A 21,941-nucleotide genomic window follows, 5' to 3' on the forward strand; every position below is an offset into this window, starting at 1 on the left:
AATTCATAACTAAATAACTAAATAAAATCACAAAATTATTCATAATGTAGGTGCTTGTTTACTTGTTTTACAAAAAAAAAAAATATATTTTAATTAACATTTTCTTTATTTTTTAATGTTTTAAGTTAAAAAAATGACTGAAATAGTTTTTTTTTTTTTTTACATTTGTATGAGATTTATTCAAACAGTGTTTTTTATACATTTTAGTTCACTATAAAACAGTGATCCATGGAAATGAGATCAAATACACAGTACAATTACTACTTTCTTGACATTAATGCAAATTTAGCTTCAGCTATTTATATATGTATGGCACCCCATATCTATAAATTCTAATAGCTGGCACATCAGCTTCCATTACTCATCTCAGAATGTGACAAAAAAAATGATGAAGAACACACTGTTAATATTTTGTTTACATAGCTTATTTAATTTATACACACATTTGGTACCGTGAATGTTTAATTTAACCCTCAAGTGTCAAAGACTGGGTCAGACAGGGACCCGATCCACTCTGGGAATGAGATTTACGTTGGGATTGGGAATGTTGCGAGAAGAGAGCCAGGTGTTCCTCTGCGAATGCGCTGTCGAACACCATCACCAAAGACTGCCTGAGCTTTTTCTTAAACTCTTCACACATGAATACATACAAGAAGGGATTCAAGCAACTGTTTAAGTAGGCAAGACTGACTATGAAGAGCCCTATCTGGCTGGAAACATTCTTAATCTTGGTTAGCTCAGCTAATGGGTATTTCTTAGTCTTTTCAATCAACCACAGTTCGAGGAATGTGTAAACATAAAAGGGAAGCCAGCAGAAGAAGAAGGCCAGGATGACTGCTAGGATAATACGGAAGGGTTTTAGTTTATTGTTTTTCCGGAGGCGCTTAACTCGTACTCCAATCGCCACATAAGAAGCCAAAATTATGATGAACGGGATGAGGAAACCCACCACGAAATGGAACACTGCCGCTCTCTTGTAGGCTTCCAGTCCCGAAAAGCCAGGTATGCACAGGATTTGTTTTGAAGAATTGGAATGTGTTTTCCGCTTAATGACTAAAGGCAGACTGCAAGCAACTGCTGCCAACCAAATAAGCAGGCAAATTATCCTCACTTTCAGGACAGTTCGTTTGGTCCGGGCCCACACAACCACCCAGGTGGACAGGCAGCGGTCCAGACTGATCGCTGCCAGCAGGAAAGTACTGGCAAACGTATTCAGCATGATCACCAGGCTACTCAACATGCACATAAAGTCACCAAAAGGCCAGTCCAAATTACGGTATTCGTAAATGATATTAAAGATCAGGAAAAATGAAAACAGGAAGTCGGCTATCGCCAGGTTCAAAAACCAGATGGTATTGACGGTCCTTTTCATTTTGAGGCCTGCGATGTAGATGACCATTCCATTGCCAACAACACCAAGCACACATATTATGCAGTGGAGGGAAACATTGACATACTTTAAGTATTTCACTGTGGCATTTTCGCTGTTGGCTGTTGGGGCTTCAGTTTTGTCTGAAGTAAAAAGAAATAAATGATATTTAGATACTGCTGATTAAAGCTGGTTTATTAGACAATAAACAAACAGGTGTAACAGTGTGAACCTGCCACAAACAACAACCAACAACTGAAAGGTGAAACAGAGCAACTTAAATACAGGGCAAATGAGGGAACTAATGACAAACACCTGTGATAATTAAATGAATATCCATCACAACAAATACACCCAGATAGCACACGTATGTCTGCAAGATGTCTGTTAAAGATCACTTGATCTGGAAAGCATCTGCTGTGTATAAACATCTGACAGATGTCTGTAAGATGTCAGTTTTACATACATTCTAAATCATAAACATCTTAAACATATCTAATAGATGTCTATTTGACATCTGATCGGAAACGTCCTATAGATGCATTGCAGATGAGCAAACAATCTAAAAAATACACCCTCCAAATGTAAATGCAGACATCAAATAGACATTTCTGTGATGCACGTGTGCTATTAGGGTAGAAACTGATAAAAACAAACTAGAAGGAAAAACGGCTGTACTTACTCATTTTGGCTTTATTTGTTGAAAAGGCTGAAAAAATAAACACACACACGCACACACACAATTATTAACCATAATCGCTATCTGTAACAGAGCATTATCAGCATTTCATCTTAATTCAACTTAAAAAAAAAGATGCTTCAGGTGATGGTTAAGGGCTGTTAAAGGCACAAATTAAAATTACTTTTATTCATTTGAAAAGCATCTAGAAAATTAATGTGAGAAAAAGAAAACTAATTAAACTAACTCTTAAGAAAACCTAAAATAAAAGTGGAAATGAATAAGAGGATATTGCAAATGGTAAACTTTCTAAACAAAAAGAGCTTTAAGTAAAAAGATCAATAACCTTACCAGTTGTTTGAGTTGTACTGCGAGTTGACTATAAACTGATCTGGTCTGTATCACTCGATTAAATATCTTCATAAGACAGGATAAGAGAGAGAAACTCATCACATGCTTTCACGTAATGCTTTCTGTTCGAAGTCACTTTGTAATGAAACAATCCAAACCTTGTCAGAACTTCTTACTGAGACATTCAGACATTCGACTCATTCTCAGGAAATCTATCTATGCCTATATCGGAGTGTCTAATTACAGTAAGTGCATATAGCCTGCCTTCTTGGCAGAGGCTATTTTGCCCTAACTCCGCCTACCAACATGTAGTAGGATTCTCCCTTTTCACATCACATATCACATCGGAAAGGCATTTTTTCTATTTATTTTAACGTGACTCACTGGTGTTTATTGGTTAAGATACATGTAAAATAAATGAATAAAAAATATAATTTACACTCAATACATTATTATTGCATACTGTTTTATAGTGTACTACAGTACTGAAATGCAAATACCTGCCACTATTTGCACTAGTGCAAACAGCATGTGACTATTATTACTGCAAAGAAAATACTTTTTTTTACATTAATAGAATCCATTGCTATTTTTATTTAGTGTAAATTGTGTTTAATTGGATTTAGTGTAAATAGTATATTTTGCTATTTGCACTTAGTGTAAATAGCATCTATCACTATTCACATTTAGTGCAAACAGCCGTGCAAAAGTCTTAGGCCACTAGTATTTTCACCAGCTAAAAATTGGTTTAAAGTAAGTTATTTCTATATTTTGCTGTAGTGTGTCAGTAGGAAACATCAGTTTACATTTCCAGACATTCTGTTTGCCATTAATTGTAATAATCTAGTGAGATTTTTGTTTGCACAGGCAGTCTGACAACAGCCAGTGCTCCACACAGACATCTGATCTCACCATCATCCAGTCTGTCTCTGGAATGACATGAAGAAACAGAATAACTGAAACAGACTAAATCCAGAAGAACTGTTTCAACATCTCCAAGATGTTTCAAGTAACCTACCTGCAAAGCTACCTGAAAAACTATGCACAAGTGCACATAGGGCAAAAGCTACTTTAAATGCAAAGGATGGTCACATCAAATGCTGATTTATTTTAGTTAATAGAAGTTTATTGATAAAGAAAATCTATTTATGACATTGTTTTGACAGCATCCTCATTTTATGTGCCTAACTGTCTAAAAATTTTAACAGTACTGTAGGTGTAGGTCTCTTAAAGCATCTTGGAGATGTTGTCACAGTTCTTCTGGATTTAGTCTGATGGAGAGATCAGATCTCTGTTTGCACAAGGTGTCTGACAACAGCCTGTGCTCCACACAAAAATCTCAATGGATTATTATAATTAATGGCAAAATGAATGTTTAGAAATGTAAACTGATATTTCCTACTGACACACTACAGCAAAAGACTGACTTTAACTGACTTTAAACCATTTTTTAGCTGATGAAAATACTGGCCTAAGACTTTTGCACAGTACTGTAAACTTGCAATTCTGAGAAAATATCAGTATTTTTCCCACCTCAGAGTTGGACATTATAACTCACAATTGCAAATTTTATGTCCCGCAATTCAGACTTTATAACTCGTGATTGTGACTTGAGGCAATATCACGCAGTTCTTAGAAAAAAATCAGGATTACGAGATATAAACTCGCAATTGTGAGGGAAAAAAGGGGAAAAAAAAAATGAGAGGGAAAAAAAAAAAAAAAAAAAAAAAATGCAATTACCCCTTTAAATGTTTTATTCAGTGGCAGAAACGGGTTTCTGTCATTATATTTTGAAGACTGTATATTTGTATTGTTTTTTTATATCTTAAACAACACTTATATTATATTATACTATACTATATTAGAATTTATTGATGATGTCAATGTTTTTTTTTTTTAAATCTATAGTTCAACTTAAAAACTTCAGTTCAGTTGCTGCCTTAAATGTTTGAGAATAATCAAATTGAAAAAATATTTTTTTTTAAAATCTTAGTTGAATCTTAAATAACTTAATAGAGTTTAAATTGTTTAAATTATGTTAAGTAATGTTAAGAAATACATGTTTTGCCATCATTTTTACAATTCACAATACACTGTATGTGTGCAATGATTGTGTCTTACACAGTCCATTTACTACACTCAGAGAGTTATAAACGTAATATGAATAATACACATAATTAGTTCTTTCCCATTTTTTAAGTTGTTGATGCACTGTACAAGTCAAATCTTGATCTTGGTCTTTCTTGTGTTCTCGATACTGTTGACAGATTGTTGGTTTTACCCTGGTACTATATCTATACTATATTTAGTAGTGGGCATGCACCTATAGCAAAATTTTTCTAGGAAGTTCATGCTGATTGATTTTATCATCAGTTTGGAGCTAAAAGTAAAAAGCAAACATTAATGGCTAGAAGCAAGCAAAAATGCATGCTCATTTTTATCTTGATTTTTCAGTAGAACACTGCTTCCGGATATTTCAAAATGTACTTCACTGAAACTGCAGTCATTCCAAAAACCACAGTTTTTCTTACTCTTTTGACTATATTAAACTTAATTCTTCTTGTTTCTGGACATCTATGAAACGTGTATGTCTATACACTCACACATGCCCACACACACTAAATAAATACATAACTAATTAGAAATAAAATCACAAAATTATTTTTCATAATGTATGTACTTGTCTTACAAAAAAAATCTAATATTTTAATTAACATTTTCTTTATTTTTTAATGTTTTAAGTTAAAAAAAAAATGACATTTATATATATATATATTTTTTTTTTTTTTTTTACATTTGTATGAGATTTATTCAAACAGTGTTTTTTATACATTTTAGTTCACTATAAAATAGTGATCCATGGAAATGAGATCAAACACACAATACAATTACTACTTTCTTGACATTAATGCAAATTTAGCTTCAGCTATGGCACCCCATATCTATAATTTCTAATAGTTGGCACATCAGCTTCCATTAATCATCTCAGAATGTGACAAAAAAATGATGAAGAACACACTGTTAATATTTTGTTTACATAGCTTATTTAATTTATACACACATTTGGTACCGTGAATGTTTAATTTAACCCTCAAGTGTCAAAGTCTGGGTCAGACAGGGACCCGATCCACTCTGGGAATGAGATTTGCGTTGGGATTGGGAATGTTGCGAGAAGAGAGCCAGGTGTTCCTCTGCGAATGCGCTGTCGAACACCATCACCAAAGACTGCCTGAGCTTTTTCTTAAACTCTTCACACATGAATACATACAAGAAGGGATTCAAGCAACTGTTTAAGTAGGCAAGACTGACTATGAAGAGCCCTATCTGGCTGGAAACATTCTTAATCTTGGTTAGCTCAGCTAATGGGTATTTCTTAGTCTTTTCAATCAACCACAGTTCGAGGAATGTGTAAACATAAAAGGGAAGCCAGCAGAAGAAGAAGGCCAGGATGACTGCTAGGATAATACGGAAGGGTTTTAGTTTATTGTTTTTCCGGAGGCGCTTAACTCGTACTCCAATCGCCACATAAGAAGCCAAAATTATGATGAACGGGATGAGGAAACCCACCACAAAACGGAACACTGCCGCTCTCTTGTAGGCTTCCAGTCCCGAAAAGCCAGGTATGCACAGGATTTGTTTTGAAGAATTGGAATGTGTTTTCCGCTTAATGACTAAAGGCAGACTGCAAGCAACTGCTGCCAACCAAATAAGCAGGCAAATTATCCTCACTTTCAGGACAGTTCGTTTGGTCCGGGCCCACACAACCACCCAGGTGGACAGGCAGCGGTCCAGACTGATCGCTGCCAGCAGGAAAGTACTGGCAAACGTATTCAGCATGATCACCAGGCTACTCAACATGCACATAAAGTCACCAAAAGGCCAGTCCAAATTACGGTATTCGTAAATGATATTAAAGATCAGGAAAAATGAAAACAGGAAGTCGGCTATCGCCAGGTTCAAAAACCAGATAGTATTGACGGTCCTTTTCATTTTGAGGCCTGCGATGTAGATGACCATTCCATTGCCAACAACACCAAGCACACATATTATGCAGTGGAGGGAAACATTGACATACTTTAAGTATTTCACTGTGGCATTTTCGCTGTTGGCTGTTAGGGCTTCAGTTTTGTCTGAAGTAAAAAAAAAATAAATGAATATTTAGATACTGCTGATTAAAGCTGGTTTATTAGACAATAAACAAACAGGCGTAACAGTGTGAACCTGCCACAAACAACAACCAAGAACTGAAAGGTGAAACAGAGCAACTTAAATACAGGACAAATGAGGAAACTAATGACAAACACCTGTGATAATTAAATGAATATCCATCACAACAAATACACCCAGATAGCACACGTATGTCTGCAAGATGTCTGTTAAAGATCACTTGATCTGGAAAGCATCTGCTGTGTATAAACATCTGACAGATGTCTGTAAGATGTCAGTTTTACATACATTCTAAATCATAAACATCTTAAACATATCTAATAGATGTCTATTTGACATCTGATCGGAAACGTCCTATAGATGCATTGCAGATGAGCAAACAATCTAAAAAATACGCCCTCCAAATGTAAATGCAGACATCAAATAGACATTTCTGTGATGCACGTGTGCTATTAGGGTAGAAACTGATAAAAACAAACTAGAAGTCCATGAAAACAGGAGCTAAGACAAAACAACTGAAAGTCTGTGACAGAAACACATAACGATGAGTATGCATATTCATTGTTTTTTCTAGATTAGAAATGTGGAAGATTGCTAAATAATATTTCACAATGTTGTTCAGTGAAACTGCTATGTCATTTTAGGAGGAAAAACGGCTGTACTTACTCATTTTGGCTTTATTTGTTGAAAAGGCTGAAAAAATAAACACACACACGCACACACACAATTATTAACCATAATCGCTATCTGTAACAGAGCATTATCAGCATTTCATCTTAATTCAACTTTAAAAAAAGATGCTTCAGGTGATGGTTAAGGGGAGTTAAAGGCACAAATTAAAATTACTTTTATTCATTTGAAAAGCATCTAGAAAATTAATGTGAGAAAAAGAAAACTAATTAAAATAACACTTAAGAAAACCTAAAATAAAAGAGGAAATGAAAAAGAGGATATTGCAAATGGTAAACCTTCTAAACAAAAAGACCTTTAAGTAAAAAGATCAATAACCTTACCAGTTGTTTGAGTTGTACTGCGAGTTGAAAACTGGTCTGGTCTGTATCACTTGGTTAAATATCTTCATAAGAGAGGATAAGAGAGAGAAACTCATCACATGCTTTCACGTAATGCTTTCTGTTCGAAGTCACTTTGTAATGAAACAATCCAAACCCTGTCAGAACTTCTTATTGAGACATTCAGACATTCAACTCATTCTCAGGAAATCTAACTATGCTTATATCAGAGTTTCTAATTACAGTAAGTGCATATAGCCTGCCTTGTTGGCAGAGGCTATTTTGCCCTAACTCCGCCTACCAACATGTAGTAGGATTCTCCCTTTTCACATCACATATCACATCGGAAAGGCATTTTTTCGATTTGTTTTAACGTGACTCAGAGATAAATGTAAAATAAATGAATAAAAATTATAATTTACACTCAATACATTATTATTGTATACTGTTTTATAATGTACTACAATATTGAAGTGCAAATACCTGCCACTATTTGCACTAGTGCAAACAGCATGTAACTATTATTATTGCAAAGAAAATACTCATATTTTTACATAGTGTAAATAGAATCCATTGCTATTTTTACTTAGTGTAAATTGCATTTGGATTTAGTGTAAATAGTATATGTGACCCTGGATCACAAAACCAGTCATAAGGGTCATTTTTTCAAAACTGAGATTTATATTTATTGAATAAATAAGCTTTCCATTGATGTATGGTTTGTTAGGATAGGACAATATTTGGCCGAGATACAACTAGTTAAAAATCAGGAATCTGAGGGTGCAAAAAAATCAAAATATTGAGAAAATTGCCTTTAAAGTTCTTCAAATAATGTTCTTAACAATGTATATAATCAAAAATTAAGTTTACATACATTTACAGTGGAAATTTTACAAAATATCTTCATGGAACATGATCTTTACTTAATATTCTTTTTTTTTTTTTTTTTTTTTGCCATAAAAGAAAAATCAACAATTTTGACCCATACAATGTATTTTTGGCTATTGCTACAAATAAACCCCAGCGACTTAAGACTGATTTTGTGGTCCAGGGTCACATATATTGCTATTTGCACTTAGTGTAAATAGCATCTATCACTATTCGCATTTAGTGCAAACAGCCGCTGCCTTTTTTATATTATGTGTTTCTGTGACCTTCTACTGATATGATTGTAATTAGTAATCTCACATTTCAATCAGTTTATCATGGTTACTGACCTAGAAAGCATCCTTTATTTTGTTTTTACTTTCTTTCACGTTGCTTTCAACACCTGCTTCAGTTGCATTCGCCGTTAGAGGAATTGTATTTTAGTAATGTCAGCTGCCCAATGCATTGTTGATTTTATTACCCAAATACAGGTTCAGGTCCACGTTCATGACAAAATGCTCTGATCATGTGGTGATAGATAGATAGATAAATAGACAGATAGATAGATAGATAGAATGTGACTGTGTTTTAATGCCTAATAATAAAGGTCAGACAGAATTAGGATAAAAATTGTATTTATAAAAAACTGGAAGATTACAGACAGAATGTTTCAGACAGAATTTCTTCAGTTTTGGTGATTAGATAAACATTAGTAAAAAACAAACCAACAAACAAACAGATATTATCCCTAAATTTACAGTATTACAAAAAGTTGTGTAAAACAAGTCAACGAAAAAAAATATGTAAAACTGAAAAATATCTGTTTAATGTTAAAATATTTCCGCAAAGCCACTTTAATAAGCAAAGCAAAGTATAAAATAAATCATTTGTAGGTTTTCCACATAAAGCATAAACAACACAAATCATTTTCAACCAAGCAGCAACACTGACCCGACCAATGGTGTGAGTTTGGGGCGGGGCTATCAGTTTGTCCAACCAATGGGAAATGGGGCATGTGAAAGTCAACAATGAAAAATCATTGTTTTAGTTTGATGTCACTGATGGCGCATAAATTGCAATGTTTTAAACCTTCAGATTGTCTTAGAAACAAATATGGCTTTGAACCTCTGCCAAGAGACAGTAGGCATCAAGGCAGCAATGTGGACAGCTTGTAATATGTTTTATCAGATCACTTCAGTCTAACTGAGACTGATTTTCTAACAGCATGTATTGATGTCCTGGTTGCTGCCACATGACGACATGGTTGTTTCATTTGTCTGCTTGAGACTTTGTGATTCTGAGAGGCGTGAACACGTGGAAGGGCGAGATGATCGGAAAGACAGATGTTCTTCTGCAAAAGCCGTCTCCAGCACCAGGAGCAGAGACTGTTTGAGCTTCTTCTTAAACTCCTCACACATGAACACATAAAGAATGGGGTTCAGACAGCTGTTGAGATGAACCAGGCAGTTAACAAATGGTCCTATATTGTTAAAAACTTTATACATGTCAGACCATTGATTCTCCTGTGCAGTTATGGAAAACAGCTGTTGAACATGGAAAGGAAACCAGCATATGAAAAAGGCCAGGATCACAGATATAATGACCCGGAAAGGCTTAAGCTTCTTTCCTCTTTTGAGACGTTTGGCTCGCACTCCAATAGCAATGTATGAAGATGCAATGATCAGGAAGGGGATGAGAAAGCCCACCATAAACCTGTATATGAACAGAGACTTCATGATGTCTGTAGTGCAAACATAGGAGCATGTATTATTCTGTCCTGAGCGGCACCTAACAAACGGGATGCTGCAGCCAATGGACAAAAACCACATGAATGTACAGATGATCCTGGCTTTGAACAGAGTTCGTTTGTTTTGAGCCCAAACAATCACCCAGGTGGACAGGCATCGGTCCAGACTAATAGCGGTGAGCAAAAAAATGCTGGCAAACATGTTAAGCACCGTCACGAAGGAGACAAATTTGCACATAAAGTCACCAAAGAGCCAAATCTTGTTAAAGGCAGTAACAATGTAGAGGATGATGATTAATATGAAGATAAAATCTGCAATCGCCAGGTTGAGAAACCAAATGGAGTTGACGGTCGTCTTCATTTTGTAGCCAGTCACATATATGACAAGCCCGTTTCCAACAATACCCAGAGCAAAGACGACAAAGTATATGCATATATTGAAGATTTCAATGCCTGATAAGACTGTCTGCGTTGAGTTGTTCTGTTGACCTCCATCTCCCACACTATTGATCGCTACACAAAGAAAAGAGATAGACAATAGTTTACGACAGAATTAACATTTCTGATTCCTTACTTTGAGTTTTGAATTCAACTGATTTGAGTCACTCACAAATCCTTCAAAATATGTTTTACATTTTTTCTTATTATTATTATAACAGCTGATTTTTAGTATGAATTTTATTATCGTTCACTTAGAGCTTTTACACATTTCATTGTATATCATGCTCAAGATTAAATCATGTTTAGCTAATTTAATTTGTATCATCATGTCCTATTCTCTGTATTACATTGAAATTTCATAGTGCATTTTGTTAATTATTTAGTATTAACACAAAATTCAACTTTTTTTTTTTAACTGTAAAAATCAGTGAGAGTACTTTTAACCCAACAAAGTATTTTTGCTGTCTACATCTTAAATTTCGGCTGTTAGATTAAAAAAGACTGTCAGAAAATCTTGTTCCACAATTCACATGCACATGTAGAGGATGATGATCAAAATGAAGATAAGGTCTGCAATCGCCAAGTTGAGAAAACAAATGGAGTTGACAGTCGTTTTCATTTTGTAGCCAGTCACATATATGACTAGCCCATTTTCAATGAAACCCAGAGCAAAGACGACAAAGTATATAAACATATTGAAGACTTCAAGTGCCTGATAAGACTGTCTGCATTAAGTTGTTCAGCGGCTGACCTATGAGATTTCCAGGTCCCAAACTGCTGTTTGCTGCAAAGAAAAGAGAAAGACAATGGATTATGAAAGAAGTAACATTTCTGATTCTTTTTGAGTCTGAACCTTTTAAAAGTTGAGTACTAGTCACAAGTTCAACTTACTGACTCAACAATCTTGTTGCAGCAGATAACTATGGAGGCCTGTTTTCCACCACATAATATAAATTTCACAATTTGGACTTTTTGTCTTATTATTTTAAGAAAGAAACCAGAATTTTTGAGATTTGAACAGAATTGCAAGATATAAATATGAAATTCTGATTTACATCTTATTTTCTCCCACAGGAACAAAAAATATAATTGTGATGTCAAAAATTTTATCTCAAAATTTGTATCTTTTTGTGTTACAATTTTGACTTTTTTCACTGATTTGTTAACATCTTGCAAATCTTACTTTTTTTCTCTGAAAGTGAACTGTGAATCATCATCTGATTCTTTTTTAAGTCTGAGTCTTTTAAAAATGGTCTAGTAGAATGATTCATAAGTCCATCTGATGAAGTTCACAAGTTCAACTCACTCACTCAACACTCTTGTTGCGGTGGTTAACTATGGAGGCTTGTTTTCCACCACATAATAAAAAAAGGTAAATGTGATTTTTAAATCTCACAATTTGGACTTTTTTTATTATTTTGAGAAAGAAACCAGAATTGTTGCAAATCCCTTTTTCATTTCATTTTTTTTTTGTATCCTGTGGCAGAAACAAGCGACCATAGTTAACAGCTCAATGGTGAGAAAATTGCTAGTACTGATTCTTTCTTTTGTTTTTATTTATTTTTATTTTTTGGATAATTATTACAGCTCTGATTTTTAGTATGAATCTTATTATTGCTCATTTAGAACCTTCACAGATTTCCAGTCCATTGTAAATTATTGTAAATTATGCTCAAGATAAAATGTTTAATCATCTAATTTTCTTTATCAAAATTATGGGGAACGAATGTTTGCAAATTGAGAGCTTATAATAAAAGTAGCATCTCATTCTTACACCAGGGGGCATCATGTCCTATTCTCTGTATTACATCTAAAATACATAGTGTATATTGTAAATTATATTGTTTATGTTGTATAAAGTTACAATTTTTAGTATAACAGTAAGAACAAATGACAGTACTTTTAACCCAACTAAGTACATTTTGCTGTCTGCATCTTAAATTTTGTCTGTTAGATTAAAAAAGACAGCCAGCAAAATCTTGTTCCACAACTCTCATGCACTATAAGACCACAAAAACACCAGCTAGTATTGAACAGGTATGGCTGTAACTCATAAATAATATTTTATTGTTGTTCCAAGCTCAATACTGCTTGCAGACAGTTTTGCATTTAAGCAAATAATTTTTGCATCAGCACAGCTGCAAAATGTTGCATACTGTCTGATAATTTTTTTTAACCAGTACAGACATGGCACGCACTGCACGTAACTTAAGTCTCAAAAACGAATGCACGATCATTTTTAATATTTTGTTTGTCATTTCATCTTAAAATAGGTTTTTACAATGTGAAACAAAAACAACGACAGATGATGAGTTGATGTTTAGATTTCTGTTGGAATAAAGTCTAAGCTTTCAACTCAAGTGGTAATGCTGCTCAATCTTGATCAGATCAACCATTCAGAAGAAGTTGAGATAATGAAGCCCAACCAAAGGGGTGGAGGAATCAAAAAGATGCATGTCATTTTAAAAAACAGCTTTACAGCAAATATAAACTGCCCACAGCACCCGGTGCTTTTCACAGAGCATCACATCGGTCTCAGTAAAACAGACACTTGCTTGCTGTATGGGTTATAAAAGTGTATCAAACCTAGGCACATGAATATTGCATAGATAAAGATTCTTACCCATTTTCGGTCCTTTCCGTTTGTCCTTCCTTCAAGTGTGTTATCAATGCTCACCACAACGTCTTTGCACGAACAATTGGTGGTTGTTTCCCCTTTACTTACATGAACGAGACAGTGGGGTGGAGTGATGATGCAACAAGGGAACTATGCTTCAGTAGAAAACTATTTTGAATATCAGCTTTCAGAGGAGAAAGTCTTTAATGGGAACCCAAAGTAGAACCACAATTAGGATCGTTTATTAATATGATAAAAAAAGAAGAAGAAGAAAAAAAAATCAGAATACAGAATATAATGACAACAGCATTCAAAATAAACAGCATCCGCCATCTATTCTGCTTAAAAAGCAGTACAGATGGCGCCATCTAGAGGACTTATTTCTTATTCTTTGTAACTCTGGTTAAAAGCATCTGCTAAACGAATAAATGTGGGCCTATAAAAAGCCAGACCTTTTAAACCATTTAGACTGGTTTGTCGTTTATCGATCTTCAAAATGGACAAAAAGCATCTTAATGGCTTCATATCACTCACAACAAATACCCTTCGTAGCCTCTGATCGTACTGTGTGTAGAAGAGACTTGAGCTTTTAGCCTTTTCCTGTTACGATACAAAATGAAAACTTGATTTGCATACATGACGAAGTTATATGTCTATGTCTAAGACCTATGATTTTCATGGGAATTACGAAAACAAGTATTGTTCTAAATTCTAGAAAACTTACTGATTTTAAAGCACAGTTATCAGAAAACAATACCCAAGAAAGCCCATAGACCCTCACCGATTTCTGTCCCTATTCATTCATTCATTCATTCGTTTAACACTTTCTATTTATTATTAAACTTACTCGCAGAAGGTTCCTCTATGTGATACAGTGATGTCAGGTGAGATGATTTATGCCTGAAGGGAGGTTTGAAAATATTAAACATCATTACACAAGATGGAAAAGACTACTTTTGTCCCAAATTAGCCTCGCGGTTTGTTGTAGTTGACGCTATTGGCGAAAGTCAGAGCAAGGCCCCGATCACACCGAACGCGTTTTTTAGTTCTGAAAACGCGAGGCGCACCGCACTGCCTTTTTCTGGTGACTTTTTAAAACAGAGCAGTGCGTTGCGGTTTTTTTATGTTGCTAGGCAACCATCAAATCAGCTGTCCTGTCAATCTAATCAAAGGATTATAGCGCGAGCGCTCTAAAATCTTTGGTTTTTAGCTGTTTAGTAAACTGTCATATCAGCAAACATCTTAAAAAACACAGCTCCGGGTAACCCGCGATAGACACCAAAAGTTTCTCCTCCATCACTGCAGTCTCCGGACTTTTTAGGCAACGGTAAAACTTTCGTCACCACAATGGAAGGCCCCCCTCTCCATTAATTCGATTGGACAATGCAAAAAACCGCGATGACGTCGGGCGCCCACGGCGCATAAACAGCGCGCATAACACTTACTGCCAATAGAAAACAATTCAAAAAAGGCGCCTCTCACTGCAAAAACGTGTTCGGTGTGATCAGGGCCTGCAGATTAGAGCTGACAGATTTCATAGAAAATCGCGTTGTACATTGTGTACCGTGCAGTGGTCGCAGTCTCTGATTTTTTAGTTCTGATTCCATTCAGTCGGAAGAGATCGAACATATATTAATATTTGAGGCGATTTAGAACCTATTTTAAACAGATTTTCGATTTTTGGAACATTTGTCACGTCTCCTAGCAACAAGCCGGAACGACAAATGCTGCGTTCGATTTACCTCAGAAGTCGGATGTCGGAGCTGGTGTTACCCCGTCTCAGGCCGAAGAGACCCGAAGGGTAAATAGAACACGCACAGTGCACTGTCTATAGAAAAGTAAGAGACACATGAATATGCTATAACGAACTTTTGTATTCTTTCTCATTTGTTTCATCATAAAACAGTTTCATCATAAAACTTTCAAGAAAAAGAACACAGTTGTTAATCACAAAATTGTAAAGAATAAACTTCAAATAAACTCAATGTAAAAATAAACTTAATCTGTTTCAGTAATCCAATGGCATGTGTACGTGAACAATACATTACATCAGGTATTCTAAATACTGTATAACTGTAAAAAAAAAAAAAAAAATCACATTACATTCACACATTTCCCCTTGTTTACTTACATATTCAGTTTATGTAATTGTAAACAAAACATGAAATCCACTGTTATCTTCTTCTTAAACAGGTCTGCCATTTTGTTTCATATTGCGTTTCACATAGACAACGCCATTTTGACTCTAACTCAATGTTAACTCCGATAGTAAACACATTAAACTCACATAAATTTCCTTATGTACTTACAATCCACATGTAAAACCGTTTAAACACACTCATGAACTAATTTTGTGTACATGCTTGCGTATCTTTCTGTTTCTTTGCACATTTATTCACAGATAACACAAGTTAATTACTCACTCGACAAAATCGAACAAAATAACCAGCTCATCAAAACAAATTGCATTTATCTGCACCCACATATATAACAAAACCATCATGACTTATTTAATGTCATTTTAAGTGGTTAACAAACCATATTTTTCCTCACCTGTAGAAAAGTATGAGACACATGAATATGCTGCGAGCTCTGGCGATGTTTAATGAACTCTGACCCGAGCTGCGCAGTTCAACATCGCAAAAGCACTAAGCGCCCTCTACATGATGCACAAATATTGACATTTTCAGTGTTAGCCCACAAATACATTAGAGTCAATACTGAATTGAACAATATTATGTAACCTTGTTTCTCTTTCAACTTTTGACTCTTTTTTTTTAAATCCCACCTCAGTACTCATTATAACACCTATGACAGCAAGGATAAGTGGGCATATACATGTGGAATGTATCGTGGTGCAGTCCAAAGAGCCTTTGCTTCTGCTCTCCAAGGTTGATATGATGGTTCACCCAAAGTATCATACGTAAACCTTTCTAATGGTTTTACCACTCTTTGTTTCCTTCTCACATTTCCTTCCACCCTGTCCTCCGTTTCTCTATCCATTTCATTTTCTGCATCTCTGACAACTTCTGCTTCTCAGGCAGTTTGGGTGATCTGCCGTATAAGAGAAAGAATGGAGAGTAGCCAGTTGATTCGTAAGGATTTATAAGCATGCACAACATGAGGCAGGTAGTCTTTCCATTCTTTCTTTTTGTCCTCTTCTAGAGTCCTGAGCATTTGCAGAATTGTCCATTTTAGCCTCTCCACAGGGTTACACTGAGGGTGATATGGTGTGGTTCACGAGTGGACTATTCCTGACAGCTGTTGTAACCTCTGAAACAGGTGGTTCTCAAATTCTTTGCCTTAGTCGTGGTGGAGATTTTCAGGATACCCAAACCGAGGAATGAAGTCCTGGAAGATCTTCTCTGCAGCGGTTTTACCGGACTTATTTCTCTTTGGATATGCCTGTGTAAACCTTGTAAAGTGGTCTACAAGCAGGAGAATATACTCATAACCACCCTTGCATGGCTCAAGTTGCAAGTAATCCACACTCAAATGGGGAACTGGATGTAATGTAACCCATCGGTGCTCTTTGATGAACATGCGGATGCTTTTGTTTTATACAGGCACACTTTGTGGTTATGTACTCCTCAATTTCCTTCCTCATCGAGGGCTAATAAAAGCGTTCACGAGCAAGATGAAACACTTTCTCGACTCCAATATGTCCCATTTCATTGTGCAACTTTTTAAGCACCATTGCTCTAAACTGCGGAGGGAGAACTAACTGACTGTGCTGTCCTGTTTTTCTATACAAAATTCCATCCTCCAACTCCAATTTTCTTCTTCATGGGACTCTTGTCTTTACCATTTGGTGTCCAGCCCTGTTCCTTCAACTTGATTACCTCACCGATTGCTGGGTCATCTTGTTGGGCTGCTTTAACTTTTTTAGGGGTGACTGTGAAGGTACTGTCCTCAGTCAACATAATCTCTTTACTTGGATTGTTGAGCAAGGCAGCAACCCAAGGCACATCACTGTTAACCACAGCTTTACTACCCTGCCAAACAGCAGACACAGTTTCGGGTGATAATGTTTCGGTCTGTTCATCCATGATGTCTGTCAATTTCAAAGGGTGCCTAGACAGTGTATCGGCATCAATATTGGCCTTACCCGGTCTGTATTTGATGTCAAAGTGAAAGTCCGCTAGCTCACCTACCCAGCGCTGCCCCACCGCATTCAGCCTTGCTGTGCTGAGGACATAGGTCAGTGGATTATTATCGGTGTAAACTGTGAATGTTGGAGCATAGTAGAGATAGTCTCTCTATGAATTTATCACAGATGTGTACCTGAGTTTACCTGAGTGTAGATGGTAGTTCTTTTCCATTGGCGTTAACATGCGGGACCCATACCCAATGACACGGAGTTTATTGCCCTGTTGTTGATAAAGCACAGCCCCTAGACCTGCATTGGAAGCATCCGTGTGTAGTACAGAAAGTATGTCAAAATTTGTTTAAGCAAGCACTGGGGGACTTGTCAACATGTCTACAAATTTGGAAACAACACTCTGATGTTCTGCAGTCCAAACGACTGGGGTTCTGGAGTTACGTTGTCCTCTTTCTTTTGAACTTAATGCACCTGGACAATTGAGAACCTGAGGATTTTGTGTATCTTCACTTGTCCCAGGAGGCCTTTGGAGAAGCTCAAAGAGTGGCTTGGCCAGTCTGGAAAAATCTTGGATATAGGACCTGTAATAGCTTAGAAACCCAAGCAGCGCCCGCAGCTCTCAGACTGTGCGGGGTTCTTTGTTTTTCAAGGCCCTGACAGCTTCCAAGTCTGCTGGGTCAATGTAAACTCCCTCTCCTGACACCAAACGGCCAATGTATCGTACTTGTCTCTTAAACAGCTCACATTTTTTTTGGACAGAGTTTAATTCCATGCTCCCTCATTTTCTGAAACACTTTTCGGAGAGATGATCAATGTGATCGCTGAAGGACTTTGAGTAACAAAGCACATAATCTGAGTAGGGAGTACAGCATTCATCTCGGATACCCTCCAACACTCCTTCCATACATCGCTGAAATGCAGCTGGGGCATTCGTTAATCCAAAGGGAATATGCACCAACTTGTATAATTCCCATGGAGTGTTGAAGGCAGTGATATGTTGAGAATCCTCACAAATCTTTGGTGGTATGCGCTGCCCTGATCCAGAATGGAAACTATGAATTTCCCCGTATGCTGTCTAACAGATCTTGAATCCTGGGAAGAGGATGTCGATCTGGGATTGTGCAGAAAGTTCATGAATGGCATCACGATTGGCATTCACATCTGCGTGACTTGGGGGAGCATATTGCCCATACACATCATCCTGCTGTGTGACACTTGCAAGTGTGACTCTGGGTTTGTATATGTGACCTATTCATTTTTGCCTTTCAGTTTCCTCACTAACAGACAACCACAGATGATCAGATTCTACAACTGATTACACAGTTGTAATCAGTTGTAGAATCTGATCATCTGTGGTTGTCTGTGCCGCTATTGCTGCTTTAATGTCCCTACGGACAAATGCATATTTTTCATTCAGACCCTGATACAGTGAAGAAACTCCAACTTGCGTGAGCAATCCATTTGAAAAACCTGACATGGAGCTCTGAATTTCCTACCTTTGATGACAAATCGAATGCAGCAGAAGTCTGGTAGTGTTTGATCTATAGTTGTTAGTGTACAATGGCCAGTTTTTTCTTTGTGACTGTTTACAAAGTCGGTAAATGTATGATGCCTAGCGTTTAAAATCTGTTAAGATTCAAAAAATCATGTACTGTATTCAAGCCTTAAGTTGTTGTTAAGAAACATCTGTACAATGTAAGTTTTACATACATTCTAAATCATAAACCTCTTGAAGACATCTAATAGACGTCTATTTGACATCTGATAGGAAATGTCCTATAAACATATTGCAAACTCTAAAAAATATGGCTTGCAGATGTAAATACAGACATCAAATAGACGTCTCTGAGATGTACATGTGCTATCAGGGTACTGACTCAGTTTTGAATTCTTACGAAATAGAACCACTTCACAGTCAACTAGAACAAAATGAGTAATGTCAGCCTTTTCTAGTTTCCTCTTAGTTATAAATACTCAAGTTTTGCACTTTTTTAACAGTTAAAAAGAATGATTGCAGCAGGAGGATTCCAGGTACCTCTAGGAATAAACAAAGATGACTTGAATACTCTTTCAGTCTTTCTACTTAAAAAATAAATAATAATTTGAGGTGTGACTTCATATTTCTTTGCAAAGTGAATTGTGAAATTTTAATGTTTTTTTGTTTTGTTTTGTTTTAGTGTAAAAGGACACATTTTTATGTGGTTTGCATACGAGAAAAAAGTATTTTATACTTTTTTTTTTTTTTTTAATGCCAGTAAATATATGAAGTGAGATGTTGCATTAAAATAGCTTTAGGCAGAGTTTATTTCCCCAAAATGATTAAACATTTTCACTTGTATAATGCAGTTCATGGCTTTTTACTCTGTTGAATCTCATTTAAGTCATAAAAGCAGAGTTGTAAATGTCATCTTGGCAGTTGCCACGCATAGAGATAGTGATGTCCTTTGTTTGCTTTGGGACTTTTAAGTCCAGATGATCCTCAACGAAAGCCGTCTCCAGCACCAGCAGCAGAGACTGTTTAAGCTTCTTCTTGTACTCATCACTCATGAACACATAGAGAATGGGGTTCAAACTGCTGTTTAAAAAAGTCAGGCATACTACTACAGCGTCTGTGTTCAATAAAACCTCTTTAGCAGACTCACTCCACTGATTCACCTCTGCACTTATGTCATAAAACTCGTGGATGTGATAAGGAAGCCAGCATATGAAAAAGGCTAGGACCACAGCTATAATGACCCGGTACGACCTGAGCTGCTTCCCCTCTTTTAGGCGTTTGATTTGCACTGCAATAGCTATATATGAAAAAGCAATAATCAGGAAGGGGATGAGGAAGCCCACTATGAACCTATATGTGACCAAAGACTTCAAAGATTGTATAGAAGTTGGATAGTTACAGATTCCTTTAAGCTGTGTTGTTGTGTGATTGAGGACAGCGGGGATGCTGCAGCCGATGGATAAAATCCACACAATCTTGCAGATGATTCTGGCTTTAAACAGGGTTCGATTATTCCGAGTCCACACGACCATCCATGTGCAAAGGCACCGGTCCAAACTGATAGTCGTCAGCAGAAAAATGCTGGCAAACATGTTTAAGTAAATCATGAATTGGAGAAACTTGCACTTGAAGTCACCAAAGTGCCAAGCCATCTTGCATAAGGCTAAAATGATGGTTATGATGAGAGTTAAGGAGATGATGAAGTCTGCAATCGCCAAGTTGAGGAACCAAATGGAGTTGACTGTCGTCTTCATTTTGTAGCCAGTCACAAATATGACGAGCCCGTTTCCGATGAGACCTACGACTGGGATGGCAAAGTAAATGCATATTTTGAAGATGCGAATGCCTGAAAAGACCTCAGTCTCCACAGTAGAATTGTCTGTAGTGGTTACATTTTGAGGTCCAAAAATAGTGCCTGCTAAACAAAAACAAGACAAAAATGAGTGTTGGTCTCTGGAATCGGAATATTTTTATGCTACATTCCTTTTTTAAACAAAGAAGAATTCTGTCATTTTTATCTGTAACTTAGCATTTTAATCAAAGTTCAAATTTTAGTAGTTTTGTATGATGGAAAAGGCATTTTAAACATTTCTGAAATTTAAAAAAATATTGCAAGGACATACATTTACATGAAATTTTTAGACTTTCTAATTGCATTAGAAAAATTGATTGATGACATTTATTAAAATCTAAATTCTGTTCATAAGTTATATTTGCCTACACTGTTTTTATTTACATTTACACTTGTTTATACACACACACACACACACACACACACATATATATATATATTTATATGTATATGTATATTTTTTTTTTTTTTTTTTTAATGAAGATTTCACTTTGTGCAAATAATCGTAGTTTGGAAAATAAGTTTTAAGCCATTTAATTATGATGGATTTTTATATTTTGAAGTGAAAGGTTTGGCTCTGAGACACAAAATAGCATAAACTAATTTAATACACATACATAAAAATAAAAAATAAATTGCACAAATAAAAACAAATAAATGCAACTTTCATAAAACAAAAAATATATATATATTAAAAAAATACTGTAAAACAACCATAGGTACATTGTCTGCAGTTAGGACACAGCTTTATATGAAAAATAATTTCTGACATCTTTCTGAACTTGGCATTTTCACCCAGTTACCCAGTTACAGATAATGATAAAATAATAATAATATTCTTTCAGCTAGCACTAATTATACATAAAATACACACATGATACTCTTACCCATTTTCTGCATGTATTCAGTCTGTGTTTAACCCTGTAAAACCTCTTTGCATGTTCTCTTTTCACTTGACAGTGAACAACTGATGATACATTTTCCATTACTTATTAAAAAGTGATGGTGGGATGGAGTGTAAAGAGCTTCTAAAGAAATCTATTTGTATTGACTATGTGCAATTTTAAGCTCTATTTCTGGAAAATTCAACCAATGAATCATGAATGCAGAAGAAAGTGTGTTTCCTAGCAGATGACAGATTATCGAAAGACACTACCCTATGACACAGGACATCCAGTCAGAAACTAGTACACAGATTTATTTTTGGGCCAGGCTGTACCCTGTACATTTGTCACACTGATATT

General features: G+C 35.9%; 4 protein-coding genes across 6 annotated transcripts; all 4 read right to left on the bottom strand.

The window, feature by feature from the left end:
* Window positions 1-241: 241 nt before the first annotated feature.
* Window positions 242-2,603, bottom strand: LOC127177671 (C3a anaphylatoxin chemotactic receptor-like). The gene is made up of 3 exons (XM_051130064.1): window positions 2,400-2,603; window positions 2,052-2,078; window positions 242-1,512 (listed from the first exon to the last, which is right to left on the bottom strand). Exons 2-3 carry the CDS (start codon window positions 2,053-2,055, stop codon window positions 467-469), a joined length of 1,050 nt encoding a protein of 349 aa, XP_050986021.1. The 5' UTR covers window positions 2,056-2,078; window positions 2,400-2,603; the 3' UTR covers window positions 242-466.
* A 2,611-nt stretch (window positions 2,604-5,214) lies between these two features.
* Window positions 5,215-7,805, bottom strand: LOC127177673 (C3a anaphylatoxin chemotactic receptor-like). The gene is made up of 3 exons (XM_051130067.1): window positions 7,580-7,805; window positions 7,233-7,259; window positions 5,215-6,529 (listed from the first exon to the last, which is right to left on the bottom strand). Exons 2-3 carry the CDS (start codon window positions 7,234-7,236, stop codon window positions 5,484-5,486), a joined length of 1,050 nt encoding a protein of 349 aa, XP_050986024.1. The 5' UTR covers window positions 7,237-7,259; window positions 7,580-7,805; the 3' UTR covers window positions 5,215-5,483.
* Window positions 7,806-9,073: 1,268 nt separating this feature from the next.
* On the bottom strand, window positions 9,074-15,872 carry LOC127177547 (C3a anaphylatoxin chemotactic receptor-like). Of its 3 annotated transcripts, XM_051129874.1 has the most exons (7): window positions 15,802-15,872; window positions 14,991-15,076; window positions 14,096-14,148; window positions 13,783-13,848; window positions 13,255-13,449; window positions 11,344-11,415; window positions 9,074-10,703 (listed from the first exon to the last, which is right to left on the bottom strand). In XM_051129874.1, exons 5-7 carry the CDS (start codon window positions 13,256-13,258, stop codon window positions 9,661-9,663), a joined length of 1,119 nt encoding a protein of 372 aa, XP_050985831.1. In that variant the 5' UTR covers window positions 13,259-13,449; window positions 13,783-13,848; window positions 14,096-14,148; window positions 14,991-15,076; window positions 15,802-15,872; the 3' UTR covers window positions 9,074-9,660. The 3 variants fall into 3 exon arrangements, with proteins under 3 accessions (XP_050985831.1, XP_050985830.1, XP_050985832.1); XM_051129873.1 differs by having other exon boundaries at window positions 13,255-13,848; XM_051129875.1 differs by having other exon boundaries at window positions 9,075-10,703; window positions 11,383-11,415; window positions 13,255-13,848.
* A 3,854-nt stretch (window positions 15,873-19,726) lies between these two features.
* On the bottom strand, window positions 19,727-21,588 carry LOC127176941 (C3a anaphylatoxin chemotactic receptor-like). Its single transcript, XM_051128790.1, has 2 exons — window positions 21,585-21,588; window positions 19,727-20,763 (listed from the first exon to the last, which is right to left on the bottom strand). The coding sequence occupies exons 1-2, from the start codon at window positions 21,586-21,588 to the stop codon at window positions 19,727-19,729; spliced, it is 1,041 nt and encodes a 346-aa protein (XP_050984747.1).
* Window positions 21,589-21,941: the final 353 nt, after the last annotated feature.

The sequence above is a fragment of the Labeo rohita genome, chromosome 15, assembly GCF_022985175.1.
Source record: "Labeo rohita strain BAU-BD-2019 chromosome 15, IGBB_LRoh.1.0, whole genome shotgun sequence".
Taxonomy (NCBI): Eukaryota; Metazoa; Chordata; class Actinopteri; order Cypriniformes; family Cyprinidae; genus Labeo; species Labeo rohita.